Consider the following 27,611-nt stretch of genomic DNA (forward strand, 5'->3'; position numbering starts at 1 on the left):
AAGATCCGCCGGAAGGGCTTCGAGCTCATTCCACGAGGGGCATGTCTACTTCCCCGGCTCTTTGGAGGGAGTCCTAGTGACTGACATCTGTTCAGCTGCAACCTGGACCTCGATCCACACATTTGTTAAGCATTACTACTTAGACTCTTCATCCTCCCAGGAGGGTCTATTCGCAAAGGCGGTACTCCATTATGTTCATGAAGGGAGTTAAAATAGTACTCCCACCTCCAATTCTCCTACTGCTTTGGGAGTCTATCATAGATGAGGAATACGTGGGAGGACAAAATCCATTTGAAGAACAAGTTACTTACCAACTGTAATGTTCTTTCGACTGGATGTTCCTCCCACGTATTCCTCATCACCCCACCCATCCTACCCCGCAGTACTATTTATGGGTTTACACTTGCATTTTTGAGAAGAGCTTTCCGTCTGGAGCACTCCTATCTGGTTCCTCAATGTAACAAACGAAAAAACAGAACTGAAGCCAACGGACGCGGCATGAGCTATTTATGCAGAGTGACGTCGACATCCTACGGCGACCTCCGAGGGACATCGACGCCTCGACCTTGTGTATAGCGCCCTCTGCCAAAAGAAAAATTCCAAAACAGAGAAGCTGGAGATACTCTTATCATAGATGAGGAATACGTGGGAGGAGCATCCAGTCCAAAGGTTAGTTGGTAAGTGTGATGCTGGAAATGCATCGGAGGGACGGGGCCTCCGTATCCTTGTCCTTTACTGCCTTTTTATCGTGTGTTCTGTCATATTTTCCGTGCAGGAGTTCATGTGGGACTCCTGGCGGTGCAGCTCTCTTTTGGTTTGGTGAACAGACCCGTGGGATACCCTTACGGCACCCGTGGTTGTGGGTACAACCCTGTGCCCTAGTGTAAGTTTTTGGGCACCTGTGGGTGGCCCGCAGAGCAGGGTATAGGCTGGTGGCAGCTTCATGTTGACTTTGACAAGTGCGCTGAGTATCCTCCACTTTTGGGCATCCCTGGGCCCTGCCATTGGAATCAGTTGATTCCTGATGGAAAACAAGATGGCCCCTGTGGCCTCTTGCTTTCTATTACCTATACCTATTACCTTGTTGTCCCAAAGTCCTGGGAAGCCCTGACTCTGTCCCTTCCCCCTGACTGGCTGTTAGGTGGAAGTTCCATATATGGTGTTGTTGTGAAGTCCAGTCCAGACTGACTGGAGCCTTCCCAGTGACTGTATGTTGTGGGTACCTCCTGTGGGTGGGACCTGGGTGAATGGAGTGTGTGACCAATATGCACTTCTTGTTGTGGCTGTCTGGTTTCTGGTATGAGAGACAGACTGAGACAGCCCTGCCCAAAACTGGCCTGAATGCAGTGTGTAGTGTTTAATGGCTGAGTACTTGTCCCAATCCACATTCCTTGTTGTGAGTGTCTGAGAGGGAGGAGGTTGGCCTGAATGCACTGTGTGCCTGATTGGCTGACTGACTGTATGAATGCCCTTCTATATGATTGGCTGCTGAGTGACCCAGCAGTGTGGATGAGAGACAAGATAGTATATCTGGGGACCTCTCACCACTGGAAATTGTTCAGAAGCGTTCAGAAGCTGTGTCTACACTTGAAGAGTAACTGGAACTGCTGATCCTCGACGCCCAGCTGGAAGACGAAGAATTGCTGTTGCATTTGCTTCGACCTGATCTGAAAGCTGCCGAATTCGTCAAGGACTGATCCGAGAGAGGACCTGGTAATGCGCCCTCTTCCCCTGCTCCGAGGGACCATCGAGAACCGCTAACCTTTGCAGAAGCTCCCTGGAAGTCAGATCCTCGAAAGGCTGCCGAGACGGGACCACTGAGGAGAACGAAGCAAAGCACCCGGACTTTGCCGCTGTCGAAGTCCATTGCCGTCGACCAGGGTTCGCAGGTTTGTGTAACCGCTGGAGGCCCGTCGAAGTTATGTTGTCCAGCCGTGGGGACCACTTGACGCTGTGTCACCGACGACCGGAGCCACCCGCTCCTTTGCCTAAGTACATTTGAATCGAAGGACTCCCTTGTCCGCAACGTTGACCGCTTTGTCCCGCCGGAGAAAGTCGAGGACGACCAACGCGCCGAGGAGAATCCGCTGGTGGGTTTCCCGCCACCTGAAGGCCACAAAGACTTTGACGACTCGATGCCCTTGTTGGGCCACAGTTCTTCTAAAACTCTTTGCGGTCCTGAACAATCCATCGCCGAGGTGTCCTCTATGTCTAATAAAACATTTATATTTTTCATGTTTTGGCTCGTGTCCTGCAAATAACATATTTAGCTGTTGCACTCAGTTTATAAACTGGTGTATTTACCCCAGCGTTGGGCAAATGACCCTGGTCAGACGTCTGTAGCTTAAGCGCCTGCTTATTATGGTCTAAGTAGGAAATTACTGTTGTACGTTGCTATTTGTTTACACCATTTGGTCCTTTGCAATCCGTAAATGATGGTGGCATCTACACATTATTTGGGATTTATTTTTAAGGGGAAGTCTCGAATATGGGGCTTCAGGTGCAACGATGTCCTCCTAGGGGTGTTCTAAAACTTTCGGAATGTTCTACCGCTCGCGGCTGGGGATCGTGGGTGAAAACACATGGGGCAGTGTAATATCGCCATGGCCAAGGGATGGCAACTGCTGGGCCTAAAAAAGTTCTGGAACTATCGGTTGAATAAATGATGGGTAGTTTAATTTTACCACGGCTCTGAGAACCCGGCCTAGTGCTGACAACCATGGGGGCTAATACGGTATTACTTTACAAAGGTGTAGAGGGACGATACAGGTGGGGTTTTTGTATGTCACGGGCTTTGACAGTTTGAGCGCTCGGGGTGTTGGTACAAGTTTGCAACACTTTGGTCCGCCTGAGCTTGTTACGAAACAGTTTATTTTACTTTCAGAATAGTTTGGAGCCCGATGCATTCTTGATAACGTGGCGGTTGCCGTATGCAGGTCTGTTTGACCTGCAGTCTTTGGCTTGTCCGTTGGTAGGGCCACAGAGGGCCCACTCCAAGACCCTAAAATACGTTTAAAAAACAATGATTTATGTAAGTCATAGAGATATATGCAGACAGCTGTGCGTAAAGCATAGCCTGGAGCCTTGTGACCTGTCCCAGACACAAACATTTTTTAAAAATAAAAATGCATTTTTTGTTAGTTGAGAAACCATGAAAACGTACAGTGCAACCTGTCATTTGGGTTTTTCCTTTTCAGAGCCAGGCCACCAGATGCTTCTGCTGCAGGCTGATGCAAGTCTGAAATAAAAAATAATTCAACTAAAACTTTGAAGCATTACGTCAGCCCCATATATAACAGCTGGTCGCCTGACACAGCTTGTGCTGGCATAAATAGGAGCTGTAAGTGGCTCATAGAACTGCAGCAAGGCCATACTTTGCAACAATGCTGCGAGTAAGGCCTTATGAAAGAACATGTGTGGGGTTCATACAGCTGAATCCGGGCCTAGCTAATTTTCACCACATTACAGAAATCCTAGAAATCTCCGGGTATTAAGTGCGTTATAAATAACGTATCATATCATGTACCTTGATGGAGGCGTGTGCCAGTCTGGCCTTGGCCAATGATAGCAAGTACAGCAGGATCTGTGGGGCAGTGACCCTCAAAGGGGTAATCTTCTGTGACCGGCACGACATAGCGAAACGCTTCCTCTTGTGCCCGTAGCACTTCAAAGTCGATTATGCCCCGGCTTTGGTGAGGATCTCCTTGCAGTCCCCTGCAACTCATACCTTCCAAACATTAGGGCTGCAGGAGCCAATACCTCAGGCTCAGCGATCCTGGGTTGTGGCAGGATTGTGCCTCCTTCTCTGGTGAGAAGATCCAGAACCACTGGCAACTTGACCAGAGACAACGCAGAGACGGCCTGGGTACCAAATCGGCCTCTGCCACGCCGGGGCAATGAGTATCATCCAGTTCATAGTCAAAATATCGAAAAAAAAGTCGAATTTATTTTTATAACATTTTTTATTCGAAATGGGGGTGGTTTCCCCAAACCCCCTTTTTTTTTTAAATTTTTTTTTTTTTGGTTTTTACCTTTTTTTTTTTGTTTGCATACAAGAGCCAAAAAATAAATTATTAGACTTTTTTTTTTTCTCAATATTTTGACTGCACACTGTATCATCCTGCATTGACGCTAAGTGTGTTGATGACTCGTAGCAGAAGAGGGAACAGAGGAAACTTGCACAGAAACAGCCCTTACCATGGGAAGGAGAACATGTCCCCCAGGCTCCTCGGTTGGTGGAATCTGCTGGCAAACTTCTGGCATTTGGAGTTCACTGCCATCGTAAATCGATCGATCTGGGGCCTGCCCCACTTTGAAGAAGAGGCAGTCCACCCGATCCTGCTGAAGTTCCAACTCATGGCAGGAGTGCAGCTCCCTGCTGAGGAGTCTGCGATGGTGTTCATGACTCCCGCTAGGTGAAGAGGGACGAGGAACATCCCCTTTTCGATGGCCCAGTGCCACAAATCTTGGGCTTTCTTTGAGAGCGCCAGGGATCGAGTGCCCCCGTTTCCTGATGTCAAACATGGTGGTAGTATTGTCCCTGAAGATCCTCACTACCTTGCCCTTCAGAGATGGAAGGTACTGCCTGTAGTTTCAGGATGTTGATATGGCAATCCTTCTCCGGCAGCCACAGGACTCTGGCGTGTAGATGTCCGGTGTGGGCTCCCCAGCGCTCCATGGAAGCGTCTGTGGTGACCATGTCTTGATATCGGGGGGGGGGGGGGTTGGAATTCGGTGCCCTAGGCGATGACAACGAAGAATATTCATGAGCATGTGAATCCATGCCAGACCCATGCTGGGGAACATTAGTTACAGGTAAGGAGCTTAAACCTTACTTTTTAAATTATTAAACAGGGCTGCTAAAAAAAACAAACACATGGTATAAATGTGTATGTATATTACACTTATTACAAGGAAACACAAACCTTAGTACAGCTAGATACTGACTAGCCTCTTTTACACCCCAAAATCACCAACCGTACCAGATTTTTGGAGATGTCTGCACGGAACATATGGCGCAAAGTTCACCCTGGAGGGATGAGTGACTTCTTAACTTGTCTGTCATGCAGGTGAGCGCAATATCTGTGCTTACCTACAAAGATGTGTGTTGCACTAAAATGCTCAAAGACTGTCCGTTTTTATCCATAATCAGTAAGGTTTTGTGTGCTTGGGTAATTTTTTGTACACATTCAATTTTTTTTCTTTTCTTTTGCAGTGTTACAATTCATGAATGGTGTTTTTTTTTTTAAATTATATATATATTCCCATTACTGCACCACACCTACATAATCTGCACAGCCCCCCCCCCCCCAAGCGCACCATGGCACATTTTCAGGGTCAAAAGTGCACTACCTACATCACACCTGCCCCAAAACCTCACTGGTTAATGCCTGCATCATCTTCCAGTGCCCTGGCATACTATGACGCGCTTCTGGATTTTGGGGGGCATACCTGTGGATAATTTACGCATAATATTCACACAGATTACTACTAGGTCAAAATGACAATGGCACTTAACCACAACCTACAGGGTGCGACTTGCAGGTGACCCATATGATGTCACATCCGGGATAGGACATACGGCAGGGCGGGACTTCTGGGTGACCCGCATGATGCCACTTTTGGGGAAGGACTTCTGGTAGTGCAAGTCTTCCAGGGTAAAGACCCGTTCCCACCTGTCCCATTTAACATGGGGAGAAAGGGTATCATTCCCCTCTACTAACGGGCACACCTCCAGAACCATCCATGGCCACTGAATGGAACAGGAGACCCCAAACCCAAAACACATCCTAGCAAACTGCAATGTTCCATAGGCAAAAGCACACGCATGTGCAGACCACCAATGACAGAAATTCCAACCTGCTCCCTTCTGCACAGCCTACCCAAAACACAGCAAGAATGGCAGCATAGCGCCGGCCGAATTGACCGAAGGTCAAAGACTACAACTGCCACTGCTATCCCACCAGATAAATAAGCAAACGAAGAAACCAACTCCTTTTGCCCCAGGCTGCTACCCCAGCCTTCCGCTCGAGACTGCCACTGTCGGAGCCTCAGACCTGCCACTCCTGATCACAAACCAAATGCTGTCCTATGAGCAAAACTGAAGAAAACGTCCCCAAATCCAGCAGGATACCACACAAAGCAATACATACTACACAAGACCCTACTCCGAAAAACCAAACCTCTGCACAACCATCAACACCCAAATAATGCACCACCTGCCTGCAAAACCTACCACAGACGAGAGCACAGCACCACACTCCTGCAAACCTTTGCCAGCACCTAACTGCACCCTAATCCCTGCAGCACCTTACTGCACCATACCGTGCATAAAACAAAACCACATGGAACAAATGAAGCAAAACACAGGTAACCCCCACCACATTGTCCCAGGCAAAGATGACGATAAAAACATCCCAGGTTACCCAAAAACAATCATAACTCATCCCCCCCCCCCACATATACACATGTCCAAAAATGAAAACTCGCCCCATAAATGCTGTTTAAATCCATAAGTAACCAGAATGTTCAAAGGAGAACATGGAGGCCCAAAGTGTCCCAAAAAGAACAGCCCAAAAAAAAGAATGGAACGTGAATCTCTGTTGAACATGAGGCCACAACGTTTAACACCTCACTCACACCCACACATGCAACAAAAGGGGCCTCCAAAACCTAACCTAAACCCCCTGCACCCCTGGAGGAAAAATTCAACCACCCCCTGAAAATAGGAGACCACATTTCTGCCATTTGTGTTTGAGCACTCAACAACACCTACCCCTAATCCATACCAGACGACCTTTAGTCGTCCTGAAGCGCCCTCCTCTTCAGCTCGCACAAAAATTCCAGCAGCTGAGAATTGTACTCTTGATGCTGCCACAAACGCGCCACCATCAGGATACCCAGCGTGCCCCCTGGTGCTTACCAGGATAGTGTCCACACGCCTTCCAATGACGGCTAAAGGAGTTGGAGCTCCCGCTCCTATTGTGAACAGTATCTGCCGGCACCAGTTCCTGCCGGTCCTGCTGCTGTGGGTACCATCCGGTACTGGGTGCCTCTACACACAAAGTCCCTTGAAGGTGCCACTAGTGTCGCCAGGAACTCTCCTACTTGTCTTGAGGGTGGGCAACCCTCCGCAGGGATAGTCCTTCCCTACTCTGGTCCGCCACCCGTCCGCCAAAAGGGCCCAGTGATGGTGTTGGATTTGCGCCAAAAGGCCGTCCTGCCTGACCGCCTCCTTCCCACCAGTTCCGGCACCCTTGCAACACCTAGCATGCAAGTTCCTGGGGGCCATTGAGCTCTTACTGGTGGCCCCCCGTCTCCCCAATGTTTACCTTGGGGCCCAGATCTTCCGCTTGCACATACAGGGGCATGGATGGACCTTCCTGCAGGAGGTGGGGTGGACAGTGATAGTCCCAACTGCTGCTACCCCTTACAGCTTCCAGGCCACACCAAACCAAACAGTAGACCAGTTTGGTGGAAAAACCAAGATGCTACAAGAAAGTAGCAGTACCGTGTGGTGTAAGGAAAGTGCCTTTTATTACCAGTATAAGACAATATAGGACAATAGATCACTGGCATCCAGCACCCCCAGCCAGCTCCATTCAGCTGCCAGTAAGTGGAACACTGAGAGCCAGGCACCCAGAACATTCCAACCATGCCTTACATTCCACTAGCTGCACAAAAGTTCTAACAGCATGCACTCTGACCAGCAGACTACTATACACTCCTTACTGATGACGCCCAATCAGGCCAAAGCATATCTGAGGATGCTTCTGGTCTCGGGCATAAGGGATGTGACCAAGCAGTTCAGGCTGGACTGCCCCTTTGGGGTGGGACCAAGCCTCATTTGCATAGGGTATTTCCCCTTGTGTAATGGTTTGGCAGGCGACAAACGTGGTCTGCAGGGTTGCCCGGAACAATGCCAAAGGTTGAGAATAATTCTAAACCTTCCACCCATCACCTTTTTTGTTTGGCTCCTTATTGTGCCAGGAAACTAAGTACACCATAGATATTGGGCCCAATAAGGCAAAGACTGGTTTGAGGCTGCATAGATGTGGCTTAGTGTTTACTACCACTCCTGTTTAGTGATTCTGCGTTGGAACAGGGGGTTGCATGATTCAATTTTTGAGGTTGTGTGTGTTTGTGACACTCTTTCCCGACCCCCCGACCCCACCCACCAGGGACCAGCAAAGCTTCTTGCTGCCTTTGCATTGCCCCTTGGCACCGTAGATGTCCTTCATACGTTCATGGAGCAGCACAAGCCTCATGAGTTATTCTGTTTTGTTTTCCGGGCACACTCACTAAAACAAAACTGCCTGGTCCTTCCACTACCCACCCGCAAAAATACTGGGTTTTAATCCTTGCCATGGCTAGAAGTGGAAGATTTCAGCGTCTGATCATCACCAGTGCTGTCGGGTGCATTGGCCCATGTCCCCAAAGGGATGACTGCACTACTGAAAATTGAAACCTGTGTTTAAATAATGCGCTGCAACGGTCTTCAGTCCCCTAAAAGCTGTATGAACCCCAGCACCATTCGACTACACTACACCAGCACTGTGATACTGCAGCTGGCAGGTTGCCCCAAAGAGAAGCTCCAGCTCTTGTAGAGAATCCTCATCCTCTTCCAGAAAGTTGAACTTCTAGTCTGTTTAGAGGACAGTATTTAAAAAATACTCTTAGGAAAGGAGGTCTCATTGCTGCTTCCACCCAATCGAATGGTAGGTCTTCATGGCAGTCATGCTGGATCTCTTCAAGCAGACACCTGACTGTAGCCCTGGGTCCAACCTCTCAAGCTTCTGCTGTGTCAATGGACTGTGGAGGACTTTCAGCATCATAGGGTGTGCATGCCTCCCAAATTGGAAACAGACTTTGGGTGATGCCTACTCCCTAATTAGAGATTTTGAAGGTACATCACTTCTCGCCTGTTCTTCAGCTAGGGAGTCTTCTCTGGTTCTACATCGAGGTGAGATTCTCTAGATAGATTTGAAAGCATCTTTAAAGGTGTTTATCTGGTTCATAAAGGCTTTTAACTAGTGGAGATGGCCAAAGGTTTGCTGTTGGACTTCCACAGGATCCTGACATACATGATGGTGCAAAGCTTGTAACCAGCCCGCCCCTTCACCTCCTGCACGCCCCGCCCCTTCACCTGATTGAGTTTACACTAGGGCTGTAGACAATTGGGGGGTTGGCAGTTCTGCTGGAGGGCAGTCAGCCATAGATGTGCATGTTTTTGGAGCATGCCTCTCTGTGCCTTGCTCCCAAATTCTTTCAGAGTTTGTTTCCAGCGTAGCTTTAAGGGGGGGAGGGGTCAGGGGAGGCGGACTGCTTTCTGTTCAAGCCCTGCTGCTGAACGAGGAGGATATCTTCTGTGCTGCTCTGATTCGGGGTAGGGGAGGTATTACTTGTGCATAGAGAGGGTTGGCATGAGTTAACCCCCCGCACCTCATCCTCCCCCTGCGTTCACCCGGTCTAGTTCACTTCTCCTTTGCCAATGGTTTGTTTTAAAGTGACCATAACTCCCATATCTAATTTGTGGTTGAGGGATCGTTTCCTGCAGCCTTATGGTGGCTATCCTGACTCCAGACCCCCATTGGGTTATATTGTGCCACCCTGTTCTCGGGAACGGTATTTTGGGTGCAGGGGTGTATTAAAATCAATATGGTGGGTTGATGTTGGGGTTGTGGGGAAAGGATTCTCCCCGCAATCTGTCTGGCACACTGAGTCTGTGGTAACTTCTGTATACCTCCTCCAGGGGTTGCATTGCATAGCAGCCGGGTTCGCATGGTCCTCAGTCTTCTGGACCCCACCAATGTCTCTGTGCAATGTGACTTTATCACAGGGGGCAGGACATATACGTGAGTAAGTGACCGGCCATGTTGACTCGTGTACTGCTAGCTAATCTTGCACATTGTGAAGAGGCACCCTCATGTTTCTGTTTACTGTGAAATTATCTTCATCGTTTAATATTTTTTTAAAAGAATTGTGGGGTGGGGGTCCACCCCAAACCCCGGTTTCCCAACATATCTAAGCCCCCCTTAACATCTCGGCCCCACCCCATATCTATGATTATTTTTCTGTATTCTTTTGGTAAGTTCATTTTTTCTTTTTTTTCCGGTAACATCACTGGATACCGATGCATGTACAGAATCAATACATCTTGTATTTCATGTGTGGAAAATCAAACCTTGTACTTTGATCACTGTAAGCAGTATTTTTTTTTTACTATAGAGGAAAGGGAAGATTTTTATTACCAAGTTTAAACGATTGCCATTTCGGTAGGCAATATATTTCTGACATCATTTGAAGGCGTTGCACAAATGAATTTGATACATTACAAAGGCTATCCACAATGTTCTTTGGAACAGTGTAGCCATTGTTTTCTATGGGGGGCAATGTGCATAGATCACTTGGATTAAGACCTTGGACCTGAAAAACTACTTGGCAATTTTCCATAGTAGCTAAATTTTATGAATTCATGAGGCTAGTTCTTGCTTCTTAATCATTGTCCTTTGTTTTCTTGCAGGACATCCACTCCCGTTTAAAAAAGTAAGTTCAAGTCAAGTTTTTAGTTCATGCTTTCATTTTTTTGGTCTATTGTCTGATAAAAACATGATGCTCTTTCCTCTGCTCCCCCCAAGGATATCTACACTGATTGCTCCAGTGGTATCCATAGATCGACATCAGCGAACATCCAGCGGTCCAGTTGAATACACAATTTGGAAGCAGCTGAAGTGTGCCATTGGCCCAAGTAAGAATTCTGCTTTATGGAGACAGCAGTCTGGGTTGTGGGGAAGGTGTCCTGCAGTCTCATCTGGCCGTCAGACTGAAATAAGGGAAATCTTGCATGATCCACAACTTTCCATGCAGTGTCTTTGGGTAACCACTAGTGAAGGAACAAACCGAGATTCCTGTATTTTCAAGACCTCATTTGTATAAAAGGCCATGATGGACGAGCAGAGTATTTCTTTCCCAAATGAGTCCACAACAGTGTTTTAATTACCAGGAGGTTAGGGACAGGGCAGTGGGTTTTCAGTCTCCTATAAAAAGCATTGGTGGATGTGAGGATTTTGTGCTGCCTGGGAATTGCGTTGTAAAGCTAGAATACGTTTACTCAACTTTCCTCAATTGCTTCCTTTTGTGTTTGCCTTTGTGATCTCCAAGGCACTCGTTTTGTACAGTGAACGAGTAAGGATATGCATGCATTTTCTATGTTTTAATTTCTTCATAAAACTTCCTTCTCCCTGACTTTTAATTAAAAAAAAAATCAGTTTTAAAAACCTGCTCAAATAGAACTGCATCTTGCACACACAGAGTAAAACAGGTTGAAGATAAAAACATAAAATAAAAGTCAATTAGAGTTTTTTTTATTAAGGTATTTATTGAGCACGGACCTAGCTTCGGAAGCAACTGAATCCTTTACAAATCATAAACCAAGTAAATGCAACCACCTTGCGTTTAAGAAAAATGAATGCCAAGGCTTAGTAGTAACATGTTTTTTTTTTTTAAAAGCGCCTATATTTAAGCAGCTTAAATATTCAAATTTGTCAAGATTTGACTCCGAGCTAGCCATCTCGGCCACTGCTGGTACAAGGGTTGTTGGGCTTATCTTGGAGTCAACCTGCCAGTTCAACTGATTGGCACTATGTAGGCTGGCCTTTTTGCACTGCAGGTGCATGGTGGAAGAATGGGAGGTGGGCCACTGGGCCTTCAGTGACAATGCACTGCTTCATAAAAACAGACCAACCTGTGGTGGACATGGCAATGGAGAATACTTCTAATCAATTTGGCAGGGTTTGTAGTTGCCCAACTTTACCTCTTTCGGCAAGCCACAGTGGTGCCTAATTACAGGTTAGTTTCCTGGATCCCTTGCTTGGAACTGGTGAGTTCTGTTTCTGTTAATGTGAAACCATAAAAGAGACTAGCAAACCCGCATATTAATGAATCTAAGGACATATGTACAGCCCTGGTATTTCAGGCCTCGAAATCCAACTTGTGCAAGCACAGTGCCGCACTGCTAATTGGCAATACGCTTGCCCACTTGTTGAAGCTCCTCTGGTTGTTTGGAAGTTTCCCATTTCTTTTTTAGCAAGAGAAGGTTTAATTAATACCTGAAATGCAGAACAAAGCACACAATTGTGCCGTTCCTTAAAAGGTCCCTCACTTTTGCTTTCAGGATTACCCACTATTCACGGGCACAGCGGATCCTTATGAGATCAGACATCTGGAAATGCAGTTTGTCGATTTCTAGCTGGATCGCAGCGCTTGTTCCTGTAGCTGGTAGATTCTCTGCTACTTTGGGGTCAGAGTTGTAGGCCTGGCTGCTGGGAGCTCCTTCTGCTGGGTTTGTTGACTATTTTCACCATTTTATTTAGCAAATTGGTTCACAAAGAGAAGGCTCCAAACCAAGGGTTCTGTGTCAGTTTGCCAACTCGTCCATCGTGTAATCTGTTCTGAACCGCAAGCTCATGCACCGCTCAGCGGAAATGGTGTAGTTTGCGTTACTGAGGAGGCTCTCCTGTAACACTGGACCATTCAATTTAGTCCATTCTTTGCAAGTGAGCTTGACTGTCCTAGCAGCATACCTAGGACCTGTCCATTGTCTTCCTTTAGTTCCCTCTAACCTTTAGAGATTAATCTTCATGTTTTGCTGTCAACATTTGGTGTAAGCGCATCTGCTGGTTGGAGCTAGGATTTTCTACCCAAACTTATTTCTGACCTCTTTGAGAGGACTTCTCATCCAAAGACTTCTGTGTTCCGCTACCCTTTGGCACAGTGTCAATTTCGATACTGCCCCATGTCATCCACTGAATGGGGCAGGACAGTGCAGCCCTCGATATTCCTGTGTTCATTCAGTATCTGCTCCTCGCAGGAGCAAGACTGTCAGCAGCGCCCAAGGACGTGTTTGTGATTTCGTGTCCCATTGAACAAGGTAGTGTTTTCTAGTCCACCCGTTTGACCTTCATTGTGTTATGAGGGTGGAGGGTCTGGCACAGTCTTTCACAATGAAAGACAGCTTCAGCTGTTGAAAGTAGATTTGGCTCTTGATTCAACATCTCTCAGGTCTCTGCCCTGCTGGAGGGAGTAGGGGTCTGGAGGCGGAGTGGGTAGAGCAGCTGCAATCCATCAGGGCTTGAGGTATGTCCCCTAAGTTGCTTCATTGAGAGTTTAATGTGGTGTATGGTGATAGGCTGCGTTCATGGGGCTTCCACCCATTCTAGTTTGGAAATGCTATCTTACGTCGAATGCCATGTAGCCTTGCTGTCTGCTAGGATACCCTTTATTATATCGAAATACACCTTCTTTTATATGACCGATCCACATTACCCGTACGGGCCTTTTGTGTCTGTTAAAAATAAACACTCTCCAAGCAGGTAGGGGACACCAACTCTGACGTCAATATCAAGTCGTGTCCTTGGTGCCAGAGATGGACACAGCTGTTCAGTAGAACGGAGAACGGAGTAAATGCAGAAGCATTTTGTGAACGCCACTCTTCTGGTGTAATATCTCACTGCACATGCCTACAGCATATGCAGTTGTCTCGTACCTACTGATAAGACTGAAGCCTAATGAAAGCCCCTTTGTCACCATGGTAAGTGATGCTGAAACAGGAAGGAGTGGTTAGATGAAGCACATGCTTTCGTATCATGTGACCAAACCAGTAAACTGGACTTGTCGAAGGGATGGGAACTGCTTGCTGCCAGGGGTGGTAAGCCTACCTGGGAGAAATCGATAGCCATTCATACCTGTGGGGCGAACAGTGGCTGCTAAGAATGCCCCAAAGCCTGCACCCTTGTGCCGGTATGTTATGGTACAGTACAGTCTGCTCCAGCCTAGCCTCAAGAATATGCTTGACAGTGCCTCTCCTCTTTTAAATACCGAGTGCAAACGAGTTGGTGGTTATGTCACGGATTTTAGTCGACAAGTAGAGGACCGAGTGTAGGCCCTCTGCTCAAGGGGCTGCAATGACCTATCTTATTAGTGGGTGATTAGGCAACATGGCTTGGTGAGTACAAGAATTTGCTGGGGTGAAAGCAGAGGGAGGAGGCTGGATTCGTGAATTGGTAGGCATTGGCAGAGCCCAGAACCATTGGGAAGTGAAAGTGAAGGCTCACTTCTGTGTTAAGGTTTCAGTGTTGGGAAGGCGGCCATACAAGGGTCTAGTAGTGGTCAAATGGACAGCTAAGAGCCAGGTGAAGTTGGGATCAGAGTGGACTATAGGGCAATGCCGAATGATAAACCCCACATGTTAGTGTGGGACAGTTGTTTTTGGCCAAAGTGGGCCACTTTCTTCATCAAAGTGACCCAGTTTCACGTGTTATTTCACTGTGCAGTTAGTAGTTTTGATAGTGTTACTCGACAGATATTCTTTAAAACTCACAATGTTCAACACTTTTGACCCCAAACTCCCCTTGGTTACTACTGAAATAGTCCCAAAAGGAACACATTCACTCGGTACTCTGTAGCCAGCATCCTACAGTTATATCAGACCAAGATCTCCTCAGTCATCATTCATGGAGCGGCCATATGGGCCATTTGGAAAAAGTGTGCAAACTCGAACTGACCCTACTCAAGAAATTGAGGTTAACTGCCTGGGCATCAATTGAGACGGTCTATCTTGAATACAATAGTCTGCCAGCCAATTGCTGAGAGATTAAAATCCAGCTGTCTCATAACATACCAGAAACTAGCTGTTGCATCTAAGAACACATTGCAGTCCCATATTTGGGAAGCACTGCGGTCCAGAGCTAAATTAATGCCCAAGATAAAAATTCCCCTTACGTGAGGCCACTGCCTCTATTTGGTTGCCTAGGATGCCTGTGGCCACAGATGAGCCAGACTGTGCAATCTTCAAGGCACAGGTGAAGTGCCTGTTTTTTTTACTTCAGTAATGAACAGCTAACTGTTAATCATTTTTTGACTTGATTATCTGGCAACCAGGGGGCGCGTTTTTCTTCTCTTGTGCTAGAATGGGTAGGATGGACTGATACTCCTGGCTTTTATGTCATGATTGGAAGCTATCTCCTGTTTAGTCTATGTGCAGTTAGGAGTGATATCTCTTCTCTTATCACTGCATGGTGCCATAGACTCCTTTCTCTTTTTCAAGGGAATTGATTGATTGGGAATTGAGTGGGACTTAATGCTCTGCAAATTCTAGGGTATGTGATTATTATTTTGGTTGAGGAAAATGTCACCGAATATTGTAATTATTCTGTACAACGTTTGTATAAACTTCAGCACAGCAAAGTAAAATAAAGGGACACATTTCTATTTGCAACTTTGGCCACTTTTTTTATTGGTGCCTGAGCCAATTTGTATGGCCCATTCCGAGCCTGGGTGTAGTCCTAGTAGGGCTGTTTGATGGGTAGTTTGGGGTGGAGATGGACATAAGGAAGGATGTGACCTCTGACGTCTTACGAGGAGGGGGGCGGTACGGGTGCACAAATGTTGATCGAATTATGGCAGTCAGATGAGGGATCAATAGTACAGATGGATGACATTAACGAGGAGGAAAGAGGAGGTTAAGTGTCCTTTGGTATGTGTGTAGGGTGTGTCCAGTGAGGTTCTAATTGTCGGGATGAGATTCAAAGGAGGCTGAAGAACTGCCCCCCACCCGCATACGAGAGAGAGCAATAGGGCCTTTGGTCAGCAATAAAATAGATGCTCGATAATAATTAAGGATCAAAGCCAGTGGCCTTTTAACTCCATAGGATAGTGAAAGGTGGACCAGCCAGTGTATTTGATGGAGTGGGTGAATCATGGTGGTAGTGAGACAGCGTATTAACCTAGTTTATTACATCTCATGGGAACGTTTTTCTGGCATCCCGTATATTGATTTATTTTTTATTTTTTTATTGAGTGTGTCTAATTGTACGTTTCTCTGAATATACTGTATTGTATCATCAGCATATTTGAATATCTTTGTTAAATATTATATACTTTTTTGTCCTGTTGTTCCTGCCTGCAAACTCTCCCATGTCGTTTGTAGCAAGAACAAACATTTGTTGTAAAAAAAAAAAGCAGTGGAGGATTGTGCATAGGTGTTCCATCACTGCGCGCATTGCATGGTCTGTATTCAACATCTCAGCTCTTTACTGGACTAGATGAGATCCCGCTTGCAGAGTTATTATTTTTTTTAATTAAATGCATCTCTTCTAATTCTGTGGGGTTCAGTCTTTAAAAGCGTTGGTGGGGAGGATTCGTCCTCTCGGCATCTATTTAAGTTGGTTCATTGAAGCATAATGATCCCTGTGGAAGCTGAACCCTGGGGATTTCCTCTATAGTTCTGATATGGATCCTCATAAGTGGTCTTAAGTGCCTTGGCTCACAGCATCTTTGGCCGGGCTGCTCCATCTGACGCTCCTTTGATTCAGGCCCCCAAGAACAGACTTCTGCTATGAGGAGTTCCTCAACACTGCCGGCTCTCTGCCATTCAAAGACATTGTTGCAAGGAAATTGTTTCAGAACCTGGTAACTTGTTCCATTTGAAAAAGACACTTTTAACTGTTCAGTGGAGTGAGCTCTACAAGGAGCCTAGCAGACCTCATCCGACAGGATACTGTGTCAGTTGCATGTTTTTAGGTTTAATGACGGGGTTGGAGGAGCCTTGTTTGCCAGGTGCCACCACCTGTTAAGTGATGTGGGCCCTGGAGGAGGAAAAGGGTGGAAAACCTGAGGCGCCTCAGCAGCCAGGGAAAGAATTGGTGGCTTTCAAGGCTGAGTCCGAAAGGCTCAAAACTGAGGAGGCAGGATAGCGAATAGCCTAGACAGAAAAGACAACAACCCTGACCTAGGGCAGTCCAGGCCTATGAAAGGGGAAACCCTGATTAGGCTCAAAGACCATGGAAGAGCCCTTTCGGGCATGCAATCTTAGACGATACTTGACTGACCTATTATCCTAGCCAAAGAAGATTCTAACCCAGGAATTTTACGTAAGCAGGCTTTCTGTTCCTTAGATCAACCCATGGGGCCGAAAAGATCTGGTTTACCCTGTTACTTTGAGCCTTCCCTGGGGAATTGCCCTACAACCATACTATCCATCCTTCAAAGCTCACCGTGATGGACAGAAGCGTCAGTAGCCCGTCTGACACTCCAGCAAGCTGTTCATTCTGGCTGTATTGGTGCATGGTGCTTGAGTCGCCGCTGGGCCAACCGAAGGTGGCTTATCTTGTAAATCTTGCATTGCTCACAACCTGATTAAGATGGTGGTCTTCCGGAAGCACTCGCCACCATTTCTAGGACCTAAAGGCAGCATTCCGTGCGTCGCAACTGCCTGGTAAGTTTTCTCCCAGCCTGTTGGATTTTTCCTGTTCATTCCATCTTTGTGAAGCTCTACCTGTGGTGCCCAGTGCTAGTGATTTCCTCGCTTGGCACAGCTGCCGCCATCACTGGTCTGCTTACTCCGATGCCTCTTCCCCGCTACCCTTTTTATGTAAGCCTACCTGGTCCTGCCATTTATCTGCCTTTCCTGGAATCTACTCCATTTCCATTCAGTTTTTCCTCTTCGCTCCTGGTTCTCCTTAACAACAGTTTCTGTGCTCCAGTCAGCAAGCAACCTTGTTAACTGAGCAGAATTTTTCCGCACAAGGTTTTTCCTCTGCAGTGTTGTCATTCTTGTGTTTCTTCGAGGCAAAGAAGTGGGGTCTCCATGGGACGGACCCGATCTTTGTTTCTAGAACCTGGATCCATCCCCAGGCGAGGTGGGCCGCTGACAAGTTACAAGGTTAATCATGCCCAAGACTAGCAACCCTAGCGCATGTATTACTGCTTCACTTGTTTAACACTGGAAATCTGCATGCACCTGCACTAGAGAATGGAATTGTTAAAGCAGGACCCGTGGAGGGATCCTTGACTGCAGGGACTCGCTGTTCATGGCAGCCCAGTATTGGGCAATGGCTTAACGTAAAAGAAATCAGGTGTTGTCCATGTAATGGTGAAGGGGTCTGGAGGACTGTTGGTGTAAGAATAAGACAGGGGAGTCGGCAAGAAGGAAACCTTTAAAGTAGGTGGTGGGGCATCAAAGATACAGATGGCCTTAGAGTGGCAGAGAGGAAAGTATTTGAGAGCCACGTTAGAGTACTAGGAAACTGAAGCATAATTCCAAAAGAGGGAGAGCTATTCTAGGGTACGCAGACTGGAGAGGCCCGTAGAAAGCCTTAGTGCAAGGGAGCAAGAACCATAAAGCAAGGCCAGAGCATGGAGGTGGGGAGGTTCCAGGGGGGACAAGCCAGAAATGCCAAGAGAAAAAATATCAGAAGTGGAGGTAAATCAGGGTATTGAGTTGGATGAAGAGACACAAGATATGGGGAAAAAAGAAGCCATGCAGGAAGTTGGAAACAAATTGAATTGTTAACCACAGCTGGGGCAGCATGGCATACTATTATTCAGAAGCACAACTCCAAAGTTCCCATGTCCCAGTAAGGTGTGGAGAAGCCTGATCCAAGTGGGATAAGACCTGAAACAAGTCTGCACTCCTCACAGCTGCAAAGCTCCTTGGCAAAGCACCCTAGTGCCTAATTCCTCCCCCCATACCAAGCATTGCAAGATTTACACTGCCCACTAGAAGGCAAGCCGTAGTCGCACCGCCATCCTCCTGCCTCCTCCGAAGCCAAGTGCTTCCATCAGCACCACATGGCTTCACGGTCTGCCAGAGCCCCTGAAAATAGCACCCCAACACCTGTACCCTCTCTGATCCTTTAACACGTTACACCTGACCCATCATCCTACCCACTAGTCTCAGATGCTACCTGATAATACAAAGAATGACACTGATTCGGCCATGCCTGCCAAAGGACATTACTACACCTTGTATCAGTAGCACCATCCCTGTCCCTAGGACTGATCGCCCACCTCTGAAGCAACATTAGTTAGCGCCAGATCTATTCAAGCCCATCCATGTGACATCTTCGACCGAATCACGGTCAACAACACTAACCTGCTAGCTGTTACTGAAACCTGTTTTAGCACCACCTGTGGCCCTTGTCTATTGACTACACCATTTTTCACACAACGGACGCCGCAGGGGATGGGAGGGGTGTAGCTTTGATTGCAAGAGACACCCTGTCCATTGGACAATTTAGCTCTATAGCAATGGAACATTGCAACATTCTCTTCTGCAAAATACCCTTTTCCCACATTAGTACCATTAAATTGCATGTCCTCTATTGCCCCCAGGTCCCTTGAACCTCTATATCCGGAACACCAATATCAAGCACACCTCCATAACTATTCTCCTTGGTGAACTCAAGCTAGGCCTCAATAACCCCAGCACTGCCACAGTAGCGAGCACCGTTATGGCCCTAGGTTTTAAACTGTGTCTTAGCTCCGACCCACAAAAAAGGTCATACCCTACTCTGGCAAACTACCAAATCTGTCTTATCCAACCTTCCTTGTCCATGGACCAACCACTACATCATTTCCTTCACCATCGCCCTTGACACCCCACCTGCCCGTAGCACTAAACCATTGCCTCCCACCATCGCTCACAGTTCACATAAACTCACCAAAGGCCGCATCCTGCCCCAACCCAACAAGTTACAACTGGCACACCTGACTCACTTTGACATGCTCACCCTAGACTCCAACACGCTGCTCCATGCAGTGGACATATTGCACCTCGCAAATCCAAACCTACCACACATCTCAATTCCTGGCTCATGCCTGATCTCATGGCACTCTGTGCGAAGAAACGGGGGGGGGATGAGGCCAAATGGAGATGCCCCCTCTAGCTTACTCAAATCAACATTCCCAACTGCAACATAAACCATCGGACAACCATCCTACAAGCACAATCCCACACGTATAACTTAATCACAAATGTGAAGTCAAACAGGAGATTTTCACAATTCTCAGAACTTTAAACACTCGCCTCCCCTACTCTGGACTTTTCCAAAGACGAGACCTGGTGTACCAAGGTCCAAAATGCCCTGATGGACAAAATTGCCCTGCTACACAACAATCCTACAGAATCAAGTCCCTAATAGCCACGTCATTCTGCGCCTCATCCCAACAGCCTCCCGTGACAGCCCCAACCTCAGTTGTAACACCGTCTTGGAGGATGAAGTCCCCTCCTTACTTAAAGGCCTGAAGCACACTAGATGCAAAGGTGATGCTTGCCTTGCCCCCATTATTAAGGACTGTGCAGATGCCCTAACCCACTTCATCACCACTTTTATCAACTCATCCTTTGCATCATGCCAAGTCCCCACCAGCCAGAAGGAAACCTGGGTACTTCCTCTGCTAAATAAACCATTTCTCGACCCCCCCCCTCCCCCCCAGCCCTACAAACTACCAACCTATCACAACTGTCACCTTCCTTCTGAAGATCTTGGATAGTGGAGCCTACATCCAAATTCAGCACTACCTGGAGTCTAATTACACATTAGGAACCAGTCAATCGGGGTTCCGCACGGGACAGCATCCACCCTTTTTGAATTCATAAAAGAAGAAATCAAAAGACTCAGGGAAATCTGCCCTCCGGCTACTACTGGACCTCTCTGCAGTGTTCGACCTAGTGGACAACAAAATACTTGGTCATCACCTGACCTCTTCGGCCAACCTTTCACCAGAAGCATCCAGCTGGTTCGCCTTATTTCCGAAAGACAGACTAGTCAAAGTATTTGATGACCATGCTAGTGCTCGCCCTCACCAACTGCCTGCAGCGTCCCCAAGGTTTCTGTGTCCCCCTCACACTTTACATCTTCATCAAACCACTGTTCGACCTCCCTGACTCTATGGAGATCTCATACGCTAACTAAACCAATGATACCCATATTCTACTCCCCCTCTCAGGCACCTTCCGACAAGACAGACATTCAACTCGAACCATTCAAACTTGGATGGCCACCAACTTCCTCAGCGATGACAAACGGAGTTACTCCTCATTGGCCTGCCCATAGTGACAACAACCTCCGCAAGCTCTACTCCTCCTTTCCCATCGACACCATTAACATCCCTGTCTTCCAGGCAATAAAAACCTTTGGGGGTGTACCTTGACTCTTCCCTCTTCCTCACGCGCCAAGTCAATGCGATCTCCTTGGCAGCCTATATAAGTTCAAGACCCTTTCCATCATCCAGAAGGTTTTCTGGGTCTGGGGACCATACTGTCAGCCTAGAAATCTAATTTGAGACTGCAAACGCATTTTGGTGGCCGTGGGCCAACCGTCTCATGCACGATACGACAGAATATAGTTTTTTCGAGTTTTCCAATGAACGGCCATTTTGATGTAACAAGAATCGCCATTTTGTTTTCTAACCATTGCTCATGACAAGTCCACAGGGCCGAGAGGATAACAAGAGTTTTGCTGAAACACAAACGTAGGCAGCGCCAGGAAGAATGCCCGGCTCCCTCCTTAATGTAGCCTTGAAGCACAGCCGCAGGGCATTTAATCATTTCATAGCTGCCAGCCAGTCTCGTTATATGGTAGAATATGTTCGAATAATACCACTTAAGGCTTGAATTATGCTTTTCTAACGGCCCCTTTTGCTGATCCCGCTAAGAACATGTCGGCTCCCAGGACACGAATAGCACCTGATAGATAGCAAGGTCTGGAATGCAACTCCCTCTGTATGTAGTTTGCTTCCAAGAACAGAAGCGCCATGTTCTATTCAATAACCGAAAGATGCCTACGCACTCGCAAATTGTTACTAGAATAGATGTTTGAAGGTGTCATAGTGGTCGGAGATGTCCATCATCACACCAAGTTCAAAGAAACCCAATGAAGAGGGGTGTTCTACATGTCATAGCTGATTGTTTGATATGCATTTTGTATAGATGTAACTGATGTACGTAATTCACTCTCTTGCGTCCTTCGAGGTCTAGAGATGCACGTCGCGGGGCGTGAGAACGAGTTGGCCAACTGAGACTTTTGCTTTGCAGTAAAACCCTAGCTTTGGGAATACAACCTCGTGTCTGGCGTCTCTATCGTGTATGGTGACCCGCCTTGTTTCCATAGACGTCAGGGTCCCCTAGGGGCCCCTTTCAAGATGGCGCCCAAATAGGGACCCTCCCCCACTTGTTCCTTCGCGTAACGTTGTAATTGAGAAAGGCAGAGAACGGCGAGGACCGGACGATCGAGCCGGGATCAAGAGGTGTTCTGGGCGCCCTGTAAAAGTGATGAGACTCAATTGCAGATCTGCACACATCTGATCCCTGATCGACGTGCCTGGCTATAGAACAAGGAGGCGAGGGTCCCGAAACGAGGCGGAAGCCAAGAAACGCAGACACAACGTCCTTTGGTGCGTCAGTATACAGACGACTTGATTTATCAGGTGAGACATTCCCTGATTCAAACCTGATATTGGTTGAGAGGTGACTTTGCAAAATCAAACGCCCTAGGTAAGGTTGATTAACCAAGGGGAAGGTTGAAACATGCCTGGGGTATTATCCACCTTAGCAGGGTTTTTCCCCTGTGGTAGACAATCTTTGGAAAATGGGCAAATTGTACCACCTGGGGGAACGCCGGCGTATGAGATGTATGTGAAGTATGGAGTGGGTGCGATAATATTCTGAGACTTGGCATAGGCAAACCAGAAAGCAACAAGACCATCAGTGGCCGATTTAATGGTAGTTTTGAGATGGTGAGGATAGATGACTAAGAAAGGGTGTTGATAAGAAAGAAAGAGCGCGTCCTGCAGCATTTGAAACTATTAGACTGGAGAAATGAAGCAATGCTCCGATTTAAAAGCAGAGCAAAGCATGCGCGCAGGCATAAATCAAAAGGTGAGGTAGCGGAAGAAAAAGAGGAGTGGACTGAGAGTCTAAGAAGGGCAGGCAGGCAGGCAGGCATGACCAGTTGAATATAGAAAAGATATACCCACAACGAGAATTACACATGACAGATGAATTGATAGAAAATATATTGATCCATACAAAACAAGGCCCAAGATCGGAAGTAAGACCAGATATGTCAGAAGCTATTGCCGAGACCCTGCCCGTAGCTCAAGCTCCCCCCTCCGGTTAGCTCAAGCCCTCCCACAGCCACAGACCGTGCACGTAACACTTCCTACTAACTAACCAACCAGGCCCACAACAGACACTCGCTGTTCCCATTGTCCCATCCGCACCTCCCGCCTTAGACACAGACTCGGTACCGTCCGTTCCTCCCGGGGTTGAAGTTGAAACCACGGGGGCAAGAGGCAGGACTCACCAACGGCAGTGCACGAGGGTAACCCGCAGCGCAATCAGCAAGGAAAGGAAGGTGGAATTGCAGCAACAGGCAGAGATGTACATAGACTGGAATGATGGGACGGCAACATTGGCTTCGATATATGACTTTCGTAGAAGCAATGAAAGACAGGTAGTGTTGGAATGCATGGGTGAATATTTGGTAGAGAGATGGAAACAGCTAATTGGGAAATTACCACTGCAGCGATTTAGATTTGAATGCATTAGCACGCTGTAGGGAGAGGGATGAAGAAGTGAGAGAACATGTGTATAGACTTCTTGAGTTTAGATATGAATTGGATAATGATTATGTTGAAATGTTTACTGCACCTGCCAAAATATTTACTACACCTACGTACAGGAGTAGGGATATCGGGAGACCTGGAGAGGGGGGAAAAGGGGTCGCATAATAAACGACGGCAGTTACCATCGCCGGGGCAGAAGGAGATGATGAACAAATTACCGTTGCTAAAACAGGTGGGGGCAGACTTGAAGGAATGTCTAATTAGAACACTGGTATTAATGCAGCAAGAAGCAGGACATAATAGAGGGCGAGGGAACGCACAAGTAAGGAGTAGTTCGAATATGCATGGGGGAACAGTGGGGCCGAATCAGTGTGCATATTGTAAAGAGGAAGGACATTGGCAAGCGCAAGGTCCGCATCTACAGAATAGACATGGGTCTGGTCAGAGGAGACAGCATAGAGGACACCCAGGAGCGAATGGACCAAATAGGAATAGTATGCAGCAGCATCATAATAATGGAGGTAATCAAAACCAAGGCCAAAACCAAAATGCCCCAAACCAGAGTCGGGGACAGCAAAATCAACAATATGGAAATCAGAGTGGGGGAAATAGAGGAAAGAGTGGAAATGTTTTCGATACACAGCCAAACACGTATTACAGTAATAGTAATGATTACACATCGGACGATGTGTGATTTTTTCCCCCAATAGGACAGCCCAGGACAGGGGTCGGAACCAGTGTCTATTCCCGTGAATCGGAGAGGACCCTACGTAGAAATGAGTCGGGAATGAGGAACACCACTTTCTTGTAGATACAGGAGCACAGAATTGTTCAATAGACCATCACTTGGTTCCAAATATACTGCTGTCAGGGCAAAAGAATATTTCCGTAGGGTTTGCAGGTACACCAGTCATAAACCCAGTGTCCAAACCAGTCCCAGTTACCATAGGACCATTTACCGAACATTGCTGTTTCCTTCTAACAGAAAATTGTGGAGAAAATTTGTTGGGATTAAATTTGTTGAAAAAACTAGGTTCTGTTATACATTGCACGGCAGACTGAGTGTTTCTAACGATATGGCCACACGATGCCCCTGTGTCAGAATTCAAGTCCGAAGCGTTACCAGGGGAACTAAGTAAAGTACCAACCTGTATATGAGCAATGCATGACAACGATGTGGGATGTTTAAAGATTATTTTAAAAGAAGGTGTTACCCTACCGCGAATACCCCAATACAAAATTTCTGTTGAAGGTGAGAAAGGATTGAAGAGTATTGTTACTGATTTGGTGAAATTAGGGGTAATAGAGGAAATCACAGGCAGTACATGTAACAGCCCGATCCTTCCGGTTTATAAAAAAGGAGGTAATGAGGTACCATACTGTTTCATAATTGATCTACGCGCATTGAATAAAGTAGTACAGCCGCAATTTCCTCTAGTGCCAGATGTCACTACAATATTGACAATGATACCTGTTTCAGCAGAATATTTTAGTGTAATAGATTTAAAGAACGCATTCTTTAGTATTCCAGTGGACAAGGACAGTAGATACTTGTTCGCGTTCACATTAGGAGGACGATCATTTACATTTACACGGATTCTGCAAGGTTATACGGAAAGTCCAAGTATTTACAGTAGAGCATTAAAAGGACAACTAGACATGCTGGAATTACCCGTGGGTTGTGTGCTTTTGCAATACATAGACGATTTATTGCTAGCTGCAGACACAGAGGAGATTTGTAAAGAAAGCACTGTATTACTACTGTCACACCTAGCGGCACATGGCCATAAAGCTAGTTTGAAGAAATTTCAGTATAATCGAAAGGAGGTAGTTTACTTGGGCTACCTACTTTCGAAAGGAGGGAGAAGACTAACGCCAGAACGCATAGAAAGTATTTCTTGTATGCCTATTCCAAAGACACAAAAAGGAGTCAGAGCCATAATGGGCATGGCTTCATATTGCCGACAATGGATTGGTAATTTTGCGTTGATTGTGAAACCATTAGTGAATTTGACTAGAAAAGATGCGGTTGTGCCTTTGCAGTGGGATGAGGAATGTCAGAGCATTTGATGGATTGAAAACTGCATTATGCTTGGCTCCAGTTTTGGGTACGCCGAACTATAAGAACATTTTCAGACTATTTGTGTGTGAAAGTGAAGGATGTGCATTGGCGGTTTTGACACAGGAACAAGGTGGAAGAAATAGGCCGTGCGGCTATTTTTCTTCTGTGCTGGACCCTGTAGCGCGTGCACTACCACGATGTTTGCGAACTGTCGCGGCGGCTGCGGCGTCAGTGAAACAAACGGAAGGGATGGTATTGGGGCACACTTTAATTCTGATGGTGCCACATGCCATAGAAGTTCTATTAAGGACACAGACGCAACCTCACCTCTGCTAGATTGACAAGATATGAAATTATCTTGTTCGCTCCCCATATCCAAATTATGAGGTATAGCGCTTTGAATCCTGCAGAATTAATGCCATTAACCATAAAAGAAATTGGGAAGAATGATTCCCCCCCACGATTGCTTAATGGTCACTGATGAAGAAACCAAGGGGAGAGTTGATTTAAGTGATATTCCACAGAAAGAGCCGGATGGAGAGTTATTTTGTGACGGCTCATGTTTTAACTGCCGCATACGCTATCACTACCCTAGAGAGTGTTGTAGAAAGTAAAAGAATCCCCTATAATTCAGCACAAACTGCAGAAAAAATAGCAGTAACCAGAGCTTGCGAGATGTCTGAAAATTTGAATGTGAATATATATATATACTGATAGTCAGTACACGTTTGGAGTGGTTCATAACTTTGGACGACTTTGGGCTGAGAGAGGGTTTCTGACATCACATGGTGCCAGAATTCAACATGGCCCTTTGATTCTAGCAATGGTGAAATGCATGGCACATAAAAAGGTAACCTGCAAAATAGGAGAGGGAAACGCGTTTGCAGACAGGATTGCGAAACAACCTACCACTGATTTGAATACCAAGATGATGATGGTTCAGACAGAGGAAGTACCCTGTATGATAGAAGATGGAGTTGCGACTGTCAAAGAAATGCAGGCCGAGGCTACGGCCGATGAAATACAGTGATGGGCAGAGGGAGCTGCTGAGTTGGATTTGGAGGGTTGTTGGGTGGACAAGGGAACTAGAAACTGGATGTTGCCAAATTCATATGTGACTGCAATGGTCACAATGGCCCACAGCCCTACGCACATCTGTGCCAAGAAAATGATACAGCACCTTTCTACAGTATGGCAGAATGCAAACATAAAAAAGAATGCAAAGAGGTTGGTGCAGAACTGTATCACGTGTTTACAACACAATGTAGGAAAGGGAACAGTGACACCAACAGGCAGTTTTGGCCTGCCCTCCATGCCGTTTGAGGTAGTTCATTTTGATTTCATAGAGATGGAAAGGTGCCAAAACTTAAAATACGTCTTGGTGGTAATCTGTGCATTCAGTAAGTGGGTGGAGGCATATCCTTTAAAAGACTGCACAGCGATGACTACGGCAAAAGTAATCTTGAAGGAGTATTTTTCCAGATTTGGCTTGCCCCGTGTCCTATGGTCCGATAATGGACCACATTTTGTGGGTGCAGTGGTGTTACAGATATGTGCAGGTCTCCAGATTGATAAGAGATTCCATAGTTCAAGGCATCCGAGTTCTGCTGGTCTTGTGGAGAGGCACAACGGATTCTTAAATCAAAGATTAGCAAGATTTGTGCGGGAAGCAAGTTGAATTGGGTGGATGCATTACCAATAGCACTATTATGCATGCGTACGTTTGTACAGGCTAAAACTGGGCTCTCCCCGTACGAGATCATAATGGGGAGGCCGGCAAATGTATGGTGCGCACCTCAGCCAAAATGACTCGGTGAGATAGAACATCCTGTGCTTAGTACTTATTGTGGTCTTTTAATGCAGAAATTGCGTTTGATTCATCATCAGGTGCAGGAGGCATTACCCGTGCAGTATACCGGTCCGGGGCACGCGCTGGAGCCAGGAGACTGGGTGCTGCTAAAAAACTTCGAAAGTCATCATTAGCACCCAGGTGACGCGGGACCCATCAAGTACTTTTGGCGACGCAGACGGCAATACGGGTGGATGGAAGGAAGTCGTGGATCCATGCCACCCATGCCAAAAAGATTCCAACTGCACTGAAAGTCTTGCCTGACACTGATGACCGGAAAGACAGCGGTCGCAG

General features: G+C 46.7%; 1 protein-coding gene across 1 annotated transcript in view; it reads left to right on the plus strand.

The window, feature by feature from the left end:
* LOC138580904 (zinc-binding protein A33-like) overlaps positions 1 to 27,611 on the plus strand; it is a 123,715-nt gene that overhangs the window by 82,917 nt on the left and 13,187 nt on the right. The window contains exons 4-5 of the mRNA XM_069651822.1: positions 10,523 to 10,545; positions 10,638 to 10,747. Coding sequence (XP_069507923.1) covers positions 10,523 to 10,545; positions 10,638 to 10,747 — 133 coding nt within the window. The remainder of the gene's footprint in view (positions 1 to 10,522; positions 10,546 to 10,637; positions 10,748 to 27,611) is intronic.

The sequence above is a fragment of the Ambystoma mexicanum genome, chromosome 3p (genome assembly GCF_040938575.1).
Source record: "Ambystoma mexicanum isolate Mex_15411 chromosome 3p, UKY_AmexF1_1, whole genome shotgun sequence".
In the NCBI taxonomy this organism is placed as follows: domain Eukaryota; kingdom Metazoa; phylum Chordata; class Amphibia; order Caudata; family Ambystomatidae; genus Ambystoma; species Ambystoma mexicanum.